This window comes from Saimiri boliviensis, chromosome 1, assembly GCF_048565385.1.
Source record: "Saimiri boliviensis isolate mSaiBol1 chromosome 1, mSaiBol1.pri, whole genome shotgun sequence".
Classification (NCBI taxonomy): domain Eukaryota; kingdom Metazoa; phylum Chordata; class Mammalia; order Primates; family Cebidae; genus Saimiri; species Saimiri boliviensis.
Window position 1 is genome coordinate 175,777,063 of NC_133449.1, and position 12,434 is coordinate 175,789,496.

The 12,434-nt window shown below is 43.0% G+C and overlaps 1 protein-coding gene across 2 annotated transcripts in view; it reads left to right on the forward strand.

Moving 5' to 3' along the window:
• The window catches only part of SAR1B (secretion associated Ras related GTPase 1B), a 35,179-nt gene that overhangs the window by 14,237 nt on the left and 8,508 nt on the right, over positions 1-12,434 (forward strand). The window contains exons 2-5 of one of the 2 annotated variants that reach the window (XM_039468783.2): positions 537-612; positions 4,797-4,916; positions 7,234-7,299; positions 11,415-11,518. In XM_039468783.2, coding sequence (XP_039324717.1) covers positions 555-612; positions 4,797-4,916; positions 7,234-7,299; positions 11,415-11,518 — 348 coding nt within the window. In that variant the 5' untranslated portion in view covers positions 537-554. Of the gene's footprint in view, positions 1-536; positions 613-1,525; positions 1,593-4,796; positions 4,917-7,233; positions 7,300-11,414; positions 11,519-12,434 lie in introns of those variants that run through there. The other variant, XM_074381486.1, reaches the window with a different exon arrangement.

The following is a 12,434-nucleotide window of genomic DNA, read 5'->3' on the forward strand; positions in this document are numbered from 1 at the left end:
AGGCTGGTCTCAAACTCATGACCTTGTGATCCACCTGTCTCAGCCTCCTAAAGTGCTGGAATTACAGGTGTGGGCCACCACGCCTGGCCTTGTTTTGTTTTTAAGACAGGGTTTCACTCTGGCACCCAGCTGGGGTGCAGTGGTGTGATCAGGGCCTACAGCAGCCTCAACCTCCTGGGCTCAAGTGATCCTCCCACCTCAGCCTCCTAAATAGCTGAGACCACAAGTGCATTCCACTATGCCTAGCTGATTTTTTATTTTTTGTAGAAATGGGGTTTTGCCATGCTGCCCAGGCTGGTCTTGAACTCCTAAGCTCAAGTGATCCTCCTGTCTAGGCCTCCCAAAATGCTAGAATGTCAAGCATGAGCCACTATATCAATATAGATCATGTTAGACCATCCTGGATAAGAGTGTGTAATTCTTTGCAGTAAGGTTGCTGTAGGATTATCTACTCAGAGTTGGTGTTTAACAGTATTGGTGTTTAATGTATATTGGTGTTTAATGTTGACTACTAAATTCAAAACTCCTTTTTTCAGACCCTATCAGATTTGGATATGTCCTTCATATTTGATTGGATTTACAGTGGTTTCAGCAGTGTGCTACAGTTTTTAGGTAATGTTGGTTCTTTGTTCTCTATAGTTATCCTCTTTGGTCCTGAGTTTCCTTATCTGTAAAATGGTAATAATAATTCCTGGCTCTTCAGGTGTTAGGATTATTACTAATAGAAATATTTACCATTTATTAGCCAGTTTACCTATGTGCTTTAATGCTTTATGTCATTTAATCCTTACAGGAATTCAGTATGTTATTTTTATTATTAAAATGCATGTTCCATAAAGTACCTTGAATACCATAAATAGCAGTTTATAATCTGCTAAATAAGATGTGTTTGCCCAGGAATTTTTTTTTAAATTTTATAGAGATGGGGTCTTGCTATGTTGCCCAGGCTGGTTTTCTGTGTCTTTGTTTTTGAGGCAGAGTCTTGCTTTATCACCCAGGCTGGAGTTCAGTGGCATGATCTCTCACTGTAATCCCCGCCTCCCAGGTTCAAGCCATTCTTCTGCCTCAACCTCTCGAGTAGCTGGGACTACAGGTGTGTGCCACCATACCAGCTAATTTTTGTATTTTTTGTAGAGATAGGGTTTCACCATGTTGGCCAGGCTTGTCTTGAACTCCTGAGCTCAGGTGATCCCTCCACCTCAGCCTCCCAAAGTGCTAAGATTACAGGTGTGAGCCATTGTGCCCATCCTTGCTACAGTTTTTTGTTGTTGTTGTTGTTGAGGGGGAGACACTGAGTCTCACTCTGTCGCCTAGGCTGGAGTGCAGTGGTGCGATCTCAGCTCACTGTAACCTCTGCCTCCCGGGTTCAAGCAGTTCTCCTCCCTCAGCCTCCCAAGTAGCTGGGACTATAGGCGTGTACCACCCTGCCCAGCTACTTTTTGTATTTTTAGCAGAGATGGGGTTTCACCATGTTGGCCAGGCTGGTCTTGAACTCCTGATCTCAAATGATCCATCTACCTCGGCCTCCCAAATCGCTGGGACTACAGGCATGAGCCACTGTCTGTGCTCAGCCTCCTTGCTACAGTTTTTAGGTAACATTGGTCCTTTGCTTTCTTAGTTATCTCCTTTTATCTTATTTATATATTAGGGTTTATTTGTGTCGAGCTTCTTTATATATGAGGCAATAGTTAAGAATATGGGCTTTGTAATTATACAAGTATGTTCAATTACTCATTGCATCTCTTTCTCTTTTTTTTGAGAGGAAGTCTCACTCTTGTCCCCCAGGCTGGAGTGCAATGGCATTATCTTGGCTAACTGCAACTTCTGCTTCCTGGGTTCAAGTGATTCTCCTGCCTTAGCCTCCCAAGTAGCTGGGATTACAAGCGCCTGCCACCATGCCTGACTAATGTTTATATTTTTTTATTTGTTATTTTTTTTAAGACGAGGTTTCACCATGTTGGTCAGGCTGGTCTTGAACTCCTGACCTCAGGTGATCCACCCGCCTTCGCCTCCAAAGTGCTTGGATTACAGGCGTGAGCCACCACGCCCGGCCAATGTTTGTATTTTTAGTAGAAACGAGGTTTCACCATGTTGGCCAGGCTGGTCTTGAACTCCTGACCTTGTGATTGGCCTACCTGGGCCTCCCAAAGTGCTGGGATTATAGGCATGAGCCACCACGCCTAGCCGTATTGCTTTTATTTTATTTTTTTTGAGACGGAGTTTCGCTCTTGTTACCCAGGCTGGAGTGCAATGGCGCGATCTCGGCTCACCGCAACCTCCCTCTCCTGGGTTCAGGCAATTCTCCTGCCTCAGCCTCCTGAGTAGCTGGGATTACAGGCACGCGCCACCATGCCCAGCTAATTTTTTGTATTTTTAGTAGAGACGGGGTTTCACCATGTTGACCAGGATGGTCTCGATCTGTTGACCTCGTGATCCACCCGCCTCGGCCTCCCAAAGTGCTGGGATTACAGGCATGAGCCACCGCGCCCGGCCCGCTGTATTGCTTTTAAATTATATAATCTTGGGCAAATTGCTTTTTCGTGACACTCATAGAAGTAGTGACAGTCAAACAAGTAGATTCTTTAATGATAAAAAATATATATAGTTCTCCCCCAAAAAATAAAGACTAGGACATCAAAGAGTTTATTTCTAGGGCCGGGCGCGGTGGCTCAAGCCTGTAATCCCAGCACTTTGGGAGGCCGAGGTGGGTGGATCACGAGGTCGAGAGATCGAGACCAACCTGGTCAACATGGTGAAACCCCGTCTCTACTAAAAATACAAAAAATTAGCTGGGCATGGTGGCGCATGCCTGTAATCCCAGCTACTCAGGAGGCTGAGGCAGGAGAATTGCCTGAACCCAGGAGGCGGAGGTTGCGGTGAGCCGAGATCGCGCCATTGCACTCCAGCCTGGGTAACAAGAGCGAAACTCCATCTCAAAAAAAAAAAAAAAAAGAGTTTATTTCTTAGAGTTAAGCATGGATAAAGACTGGGTGTTATTTTAGTATGAATTTATTAGAAAACAAATGCCCCAAAAGTATAATTACCTAATGTCTTTAAATGTTTATTTCAAATGCCAACTTGAACCAGAAAAAAGCTTATTTATTGATTAAATATTTTTTCAGCTGCTACTATAAGTTAATACTAGTCTTCTTTCATATAATTCTGTGGAGGTTAGACAATTAAACACGTAAAAAATAGTTTGGATGGCTGGGCATGGTGGCTCACACTTGTAATCCCAGCGCTTTGGAAGGCCAAGGCAGGTGAATCACAAGGTCAGGAGATTGCGACCATCCTGGCTAACGAACATGGTGAAACCTCATCTATGCTAAAGATACAAAAAATTAGCCGGACGTGGTGGCATGCACCTGTAGTCTCAGCTACTCAGGAGACTGAGGCAGAATCACTTGAACCTGGGAGGCAGAGGTTGCCGTGAGCCAAGATTGCGCCACTGCACTTTAGCCTGGGCAACAGAGACTCTGTCTCAAAAAAATAAATTAATTAAATTAAAAAGTTTGATTGGGCATGTGGCTCATGCCTATAATCTCAGCACTTTGGGAGGCCAAGGTGGGCAGTTCACTTGAGGCCAAGAGTTCAAGACCAGCCTGGCTAACATGGTAAAACCCCATCTCTACCAAAAAATACAAAATTTAGCCGGGTGTAGTGGTACATACCTGTAGTCTCAGCTACTCAGGAGGCTGAGGTGGGAGGATTGCTTGAGCCCAGGAAGTTGAGGCTGCAGCAAGCTGTAGTAATGCCATTGTACTTCAGCCTAGGCAGAGTGAGAACCTGTCTCTAAATAAATAAATAAAGTAAGTAAGTTCAATAGGAAATTTAGCAGTTCAATTCCAGTCTATTATAAATTGGTCAATGTTGCCTTTTTTCTGTTTATCAATTTATCAATCAATACCTGGTTGATACTTCTAAAATTAAAGTAGTCAGCATTTTGGCATTGTAGATATGTTAAGGCAACACACATAGTCTATTGACTTAGTCGAAGTTTGGTTTTTTTTTTTTTTTTTTTTGAGACGGAGTTTCGCTCTTGTTACCCAGGCTGGAGTGCAATGGCGCGATCTCGGCTCACCGCAACCTCCGCCTCCTGGGTTCAGGCAATTCTCCTGCCTCAGCCTCCTAAGTAGCTGGGATTACAGGCACGTGCCACCATGCCCAGCTAATTTTTTATATTTTTAGTAGAGACGGGGTTTCACCATGTTGACCAGGATGGTCTTGATCTCTCGACCTCGTGATCCACCCGCCTCGGCCTCCCAAAGTGCTGGGATTACAGGCTTGAGCCACCGCGCCCGGCCGAAGTTTGGTTTTATAATTATTTGAAGTCCCAAATCATGAACAGATTTATTTATTTATTTATTTATTTATTTATGAGACAGAGTCTCATTCTGTTGCCTAGGCTGGAGTGCAATGGCATGATCTCAGCTCACTGCAACCTCTGCCTCCTGGGTTTCCAGTGATTCTCCTGCCTCAGCTTCCCGAGTAGCTGGGATTACAAGCATATACCACCACAACTGGCTAATTTTTATATTTTTAGTAAAGTCAAGGTTTCACCATGTTGGTTAGGCTGTTCTTGCACTCCTGACCTCAGATGATTGGCCTCCCTCAGCCTCCCAAAGTGCTGGGATTACAGGTGTGAGCCACTGTGCCCAGCCATGAATAGATTTAAAATAGTTCTTTTAAAATCGAAAATAGGTTTACAACTCCAAACTTAATCGGGTCAAATTTAAATTCATGTGGATAATCAGTGTCAGATATCACTTTGACCAATCATAGCTCTTACTTTGCAGGATTATATAAGAAGACTGGTAAATTGGTATTTCTTGGATTGGATAATGCAGGAAAAACAACATTGCTACACATGCTAAAAGATGACAGACTTGGACAACATGTCCCAACATTACATCCCAGTAAGTATATTCCCACATACAATGTTATACTTATCAAGTGATGCTAAGTCACACACACTAACCAAAAGTGTTATGTTTTGTCTTGCTCTGTTGCCCAGGCTGCATAAGGTGCAGTAGTATGATCAGAGTTCAGTGCTACCTCTCCCTTCCCGGCTAAAGCTATCCTCTTGACATGGCCTCCCAAGTAGCTGGGACCACAGGCATATGCCACCACGCCCACTTAATTTTTATATTTTTTTCAGAGACCAGGTTTCAGTATGTTGCCCATGCTGGTGTCGAACTCCTTTGCTCAAGTGATCAGCCTGTCTTGGCCTCCCAAAGTATTGGTATTATAGGCATGAGCCACCACACGTGGGCAAGTTTTTTGTTTTGGGGGCGTTTTCTGGTAGATAAATTATGATCAGGTGACTTGACCTGTTCCTAAAATAATATAGTAAATTATATGTGACCTGGCTCTCAGGGAGTATATTTAGATCTTGAAGTAGTACTCATATCTTTTTTTTTTCTTTTTTTTTTTGAGACAGAGTCTTGCTCTGTTGCCCAGGCTGGAGTACAGTCTCATGATCTCAGCTCATTGCAACCTCTGCCTCCCAGGTTCAAGCAATTCTCCTGCCTCAGCCTCCCTAGTAGCTGGGATTACAGGCACGTGCTACCACACCCAGCTAATTTTTGTATTTTTAGTAGGTAAGGGGTTTCAGCATGTTAGCTACTCTGGTCCTAAACTCCTGACCTCAGGCAATTCGCCTGCCTCAGCCACCTAAAGTGCTAGGATTGCAGATGTTAGCCACTGCACCCAGCCAAAAATTCAGTGTTTTGTTTTTTCGTTTTTTTGTTTTTTTGAGATAGAGTTTTGCTCTTGTTGCCCAGGCTGGAGTGCTGTGGCGCCATCTTGGCTCACTGCAACCTCTGCCTACTGGGTTCAAGCAATTCTTCTGCCTCAGCCTCCCGAGTAACTGGGATTACAGGCATGGGCAACCATGCCCTGCTAATTTTTTATTTTTAGTAAAAAATTTTTTTCTCCATGTTGGTCTGGCTGGTCTCTAATTCTTGACCTCAGATGATCAGCCTGCCTTGGCTTCCCAAAGTGCTGGGATTACAGGGGTGAGCCACTGTGCCTGGCCAAAAATGGAAAGTTTTAAAACAATTTTTAAAATAATTTGTGTGTTCTTGTTCTTTTAGAAAGACCACCTGGGCCAGGTGTGGTTGCTCATGCTTATAATCTCAGCACTTAGGGAGGCACAGGTGGGAGGATATCTTGTTTTAACAAGATAAAGTATCTTGGACTAAAGTAGTTAACACTAAAACTTAGGTTGTTGGCCAGCCTTGGTGGCTCATACCTACATATCCAAATCTGATAGGGTCTGAAAAAAGGAGTTTTGAATTTAGTAGTCAACATTAAACACCAATATACATTAAACACCAATACTGTTAAACACCAACTCTGAGTAGATAATCCTACAGCAACCTTACTGCAAAGAATTACACACTCTTATCCAGGATGGTCTAACATGATCAATATAGATCAGGTGGATCACAAGGTTAAGAGACAGAGACCATCCTGACCAACGTGGTGAAAGCTATCTCTACTAAAAATACAAAATATAATACAAAAATTAGCCAGGCATGGTGATGCATGCTTGTAGTCCCAGCTACTCAGGAGGCTGAGGCAGGAGAATCGCTTGAATCCAGGAGGCAGAGGTTGCAGGGAGCCAAGATGACGCCACTGAATGGAATTCCAGCCTGGCGATAGAGCAAAACACTGTCTCAAAAAAAAAAAAAAAGGCCGGACGCGGTGGCTCACGCCTGTAATCCCAGCACTTTGGGAGGCCGAGGCGGGTGGATCACGAGGTCAACAGATCAAGACCATCCTGGTCAACGTGGTGAAACCCCGTCTCTACTAAAAATACAAAAAATTAGGCAGGCATGGTGGCACGTGCCTGTAACCCCAGCTACTTAGGAGGCTGAGGCAGGAGAATTGCCTGAACCCAGGAGGCGGAGGTTGCGGTGAGCCGAGATCGTGCCATTGCACTCCAGCCTGGGTAACAAGAGTGAAAACTCTGTCTCAAAAAAAAAAAAAAAAAATAGAGAAAGAAAAATAAATGCTGGATTTATGGTGGGTAATGAATACCAGAACTGAATATTACAATTATTTGTTACAATGTCAATATGAATTGGTGTATATCTGATTATAAAAAGTATTATTGTACCAGTTCCTAAATGATTGATTTGACCTTATTTACAATAAAAGTAAATCAAACATTAAGTAGTAATATAAGCTATTAATGGGTTTGTAAAAATATTTTAAATTCTTATTTAGCTTCAGAAGAACTGACCATTGCTGGCATGACGTTTACAACTTTTGATCTGGGTGGACATGTTCAAGGTAAGATTCTTTCTGTTTTTTGAGACAGGATCTCACTCTGTCTCCCATGCTGGAGTGCAGTGGTGTGATCTCAGCCCACTGTAACCTCTGTCTCCCGGGTTCAAGTGATCCTCATGCCTTAGTCTCCCCGGTAACTGGGATTACAGGCATGTACCACCACGCCTGGCTAATTTTTGTATTTTTGGTAGAGACGGGGTTTCGCCATGTTCAAGGTAAGATTCTATTACTCTTTTTTTTTTTTTTTTTTTTTGAGACGGAGTTTCGCTCTTGTTACCCAGGCTGGAGTGCAATGGCGCGATCTCGGCTCACCGCAACCTCCGCCTCCCGTGTTCAGGCAATTCTCCTGCCTCAGCCTCCTGAGTAGCTGGGATTACAGGCACGCACCACCATGCCCAGCTAATTTTTTGTATTTTTAGTAGAGACGGGGTTTCACCATGTTGACCAGGATGGTCTCGATCTCTCGACCTCATGATCCACCCGCCTCGGCCTCCCAAAGTGCTGGGATTACAGGCTTGAGCCACCGCGTCCGGCCACAAGATTCTATTACTCTTATAGTCACTTTCTTTTCTTTTCTTTTCTTTTCTTTTTTTTTTTTTTCCAGAATTAGAAAACCTGAAGTAACACTTTGTTTTATTTTAACTTAACAAAAATGTGGCCATTAGTTCCAGTATATGACATCTCATTCTATTCACTGAAGGCCAGAGTAGATTTAAAATGTAGGGATTATTACTCCCCATTAAATGCTTTAAAAGCAAAGGGTGTTAAGAAAAGAAAAGAAAAGAAAACCAGTAAAATAAAAAATAAAGAAAAGCAAAGGGAGATTTTCATGATACTTCTGGTCAATTAAAATTGGAAATGCTTTTGGTGGTAAAGTGTTTGAGTAAAATTTAGCTTCCATTCTCTCTACTTCAGTCTGCTTCCTACTGTTATAATCATGTTATGAACATGTTAATGCTGTGTTAAAAACAAACAAAAAAAAAACTTTAAGTGGCTAACTCATTACCTGCAAAATATGCCAAACTTATTAACCTGGCATTCAGGATCTCTATGATCTGGTCCCAGTTTACTTTTCTGGGTTTTAAGAATTATTATTTTATAGAGACAGGGTCTCACTAAGTTGCCCAGGCTGGTCTCCAACTCTTGGGCTCAAGCAATCCTCCAAGCTCAGCCTCGCAAAAGTGTTGGGATTATAGGTGTGAGCCAACACCTGACCTACTTTTCTGGTCTTCATTTCCTGCTATTCCCCTTCCCATTCTTTTTACTTCAACCAAATCAGGTCTTCTTGGTGTTTTTCTACCTCTATGCTTTTCTCATGCCATCCCCATCCGCACATGAGTGACCCCTTCAGGGCCCAGTGCTCCTACCTCCCTTGGGAATCCATTCTCAGTTGGAGTGCTCTCAGCTGTACTTCATAGCACTTAGTGCATTTGTGTAAATGTCTATAACAAGTTTAGAAAGACTGCTTTATCTCCTATATTAAACTTGCAGGGACTAAAATCCTATATATATATATATATTTTTTTTTTTTTGATACGGAGTTTCATTCCTGTTACCCAGGCTGGAGTGCAATGGCGCGATCTCGGCTCACCGCAACCTCCGCCTCCTGGGTTCAGGCAATCCTCCTGCCTCAGCCTCCTGGGTAGCTGGGATTACAGGCACGTGCCACCATGCCCAGCTAATTTGTTGTATTTTTAGTAGAGATGGGGTTTCACTATGTTGACCAGGATGGTCTCGATCTCTCGACTTCATGATCCACCCGCCTCAGCCTCCCAAAGTGCTGGGAGTACAGGCTTGAGCCACCGCGCCCGGCTATATTTTTTTTAATTAAAAAGAATTTTTTTAGCGATGGGATCTCACTATCTTGCCCAGGCTGATTTTGAAGTCCTGGCCTCAAGCAGTCCTCCTACCTCAATTTCCTAAAGTGCTGGGATTATAGGTGTGAGCCACCATACCTGGCCTGTTCATTTTTTATATCCCCAAAAGTACTTGGCAACATTTAGCTCATAGTAAGTCATAACTGAGTTGGTGGGCATTCTAAAGACCTGATATGACATATAGTTGAAAAGGCTGTAAGCAGTTCTTGCTAGTGAAAGCACATTTGAGACCTATAATTGCCTGGTATGTATGCAAAATAATTTCTAGAATTTGATTATTAGAATTGGAATCTGATGGAATTGTCTGAGACTTCATTTCTATATTGTTTTCAGGATATGTCATAGTGGGTGGAAATGGGGGCTCAGGCTTGTGATTCCAGTGCTTTGAAAGGCTGAGGTAGGAGGATCACTTGAAGCCAGGAGTTCCAGACCAGCTGTGCAACATAGCAAGACCCTGTCTCTACACAGAATTTAAAAAATTAATGGGGCATGATGATAGACACTGATAGTCCCAGCTACTCAGGAGGCTGAGATGGGAAGATGGCTTGAGCTCAAGACATTGAGGCTGCAGTGAACTAACCTGGATGACAGATCAAGACCCTGTCTCTTTAAGAAAAAAAAAAAAAGGGAGAGAGAGAGATACGTCGTAAAACTCAAGTCAGTGAAGAAAGTTATGGAAAAAAATTGCTCTTACGATTTCATAGACCTTAATTATCAACATTTGATCTTCTTTTCTGTTGTGAGTAAAACAGTTTGCTTTTTTAAAAAAATTTTTATTTATTTACTTTTTTTTTGAGACAGTCTGGCTCTGTCGCCCAGGCTGGAAGTGCAGTGGTGTGATCTTGGCTCACTGCAAACTCTGCCTCCTGTGCTCCATCCTCCCACCTCAGCCTCCCAAGTAGCTGGGCAGGTGCAAGCCACCACACTTGGCTAATTTTTTTTTTTTTTTTTTGAGATAGAGTCTCACTATGTCACCCAGGCTGGAGTGCAGTGGTGCGATCGCAGCTCATAGTAACCTCTGCCTCCCAGTTTCAAGCAAATCTCTTGCCTCAAACTCCTAAGTAGTTGGGATCATAGGCACATGCCACCATGCCCAGCTAATTTTTGTGTTTTTAATAGAGACAGGGTTTCGCCATGTTGGCCAGGCTGTTCTCGAACACCTGACCTCAGGTGATCAATCCATCTCAGCCTCCTAAAGTGCTGGGATTACAGGCATGAGCCACTTCACCTGGCCTTGGCTAATTTTTTGTATTTTTTGTAGAGATGAGGTTTCACCATGTTGTACAGGCTGGTCTGAACTCCTGAGCTCAAGCAATCCACCCGCCTTGGCCTTCCAAAGTGCTGGGATTACAGGCGTGAGCACAATACCTGGCCTTATTCTAATTTAACACACTTACACCTAGTATTAATTTCCTTTTGTCACTCATTCCAAATTTACTGTGGCAAAAAAAAAAAAAAAAATCTAGTAACTAGAAATGTCAAAAAATGAACACTGCATATATGTGTAATATAAATACACACTTTATATATATTTAATTACATATACATGTAGGTTTTTTACGGCTTATATTTTAGATTTATATAGTAATAGTCCTCCAGTAAATTTAACATGTATCATTATGCACTGGTGGTGGCAAATATTCTACTTTTTTTATTTTTAATTCTTTTTTTTTTTTTTTTTTTTTGAGATGCAGTTTCGCTCTTGTTACCCAGGCTGGAGTGCAATGGCGCGATCTCCGGTCACCGCAACCTCCACCTCCTGGGTTCAGGCAATTCTCCTGTCTCAGCCTCCTGAGTAGCTGGGATTACAGGCACGCACAACCATGCCCAGCTAATTTTTTGTATTTTTAGTAGAGACGGGGTTTCACCTTGTTGACCAGGATGGTATCGATCTCTTGACCTCGTGATCCACCCGCCTCGGCCTCCCAAAGTGCTGGGATTACAGGCTTGAGCCACCGCGCCCAGCCCTATTTTTATTCTTTTAAATATTCTACTTCTTACATACTATAATTGGAGGAGACTAAAGTATTTGACTTGCCCACAATCAAGGAAAGCCTGAAATTTCCTCTTTGGTGTTCTCAGAAGAAATTGGCACCATTGGGTAAAAGATTGACGTGAATATATTGTGAAGTAGCAGCAGCTAAGGGATTACTGCCCTTGAAATCTTGTTGGACTCTTTGCTTAAATCATCTGCTGGGTTTGACCAGCAAATAAACTCTAACTCCTGATTGTTTTTGTTAGCTCGAAGAGTGTGGAAAAACTACCTTCCTGCTATCAATGGCATTGTATTTCTGGTGGATTGTGCAGACCATGAAAGGCTGTTAGAATCAAAAGAAGAACTTGATGTAAGTTAAATAATTGAAAATAAATATAGTCAAATCACTGTGGTAAGTCTGAAGAAGTTGGTTGGAGATACCGTTATTAGAGTGCTGCTTTTCTGCAGTCTCTGATGAAACTCTTCGCAATTTGTTGAGCTAAATGATTGCTTTAAGTGATGATTTCTGAGTACACAGGGGCCGGGCTTGGTGGCTCATGCCTGTAATCCCAGCCCTTTGGGAGGCCGAGGTGGGTAAATCACTAGATCAAGAGATCGAGACCATCCTGACCAACATGGTGAAACCCCGTCTCTACAAAAAATATAAAAATTAGCTGGGCATGGTGGTGCATGCCTGTAGTATCAGCTACTCGGGAGGCTGAGGCAGGAGAATCACTTGAACCGGGAAGGTGGAGGTTGCAGTGAGCTGAGATCATGCCACTGCACTCCAGCCTGGTGACAGAGTGAGACTCCATCTCAAAAAAAAAAAAAAAAAAAAAAAATGCAGAGGGAGTAACTTTGAGTAACTATAGCTATTGAGGAAGTATCAATACAGACATCCTTTATTTTATGAAGACAAGAAGCTCAACCTGTACAGAATATACCTTTTTAGTATATTTTATGTCTGCTGTATTCCTGAAGTGGGTTGATCTTGAATCCCTGGTCATGCCAGGATGCTATTTCTTTTTTTTTTTTTTTTTGTGACACGGAGTTTCGCTCTTGTTACCCAGGCTGGAGTGCAATGGCGCGATCTTGGCTCACCGCAACCTCCGCCTCCTGGGTTCAGGCAATTCTCCTGCCTCAGCCTCCTGAGTGGCTGGGATTACAGGCACGTGCCACCATGCCCAGCTAATTTTTTGTATTTTTAGTAGAGACGGGGTTTCACCATGTTGACCAGGATGGTCTCGATCTGTTGACCTCGTGATCCACCCGCCTCGGCCTCCCAA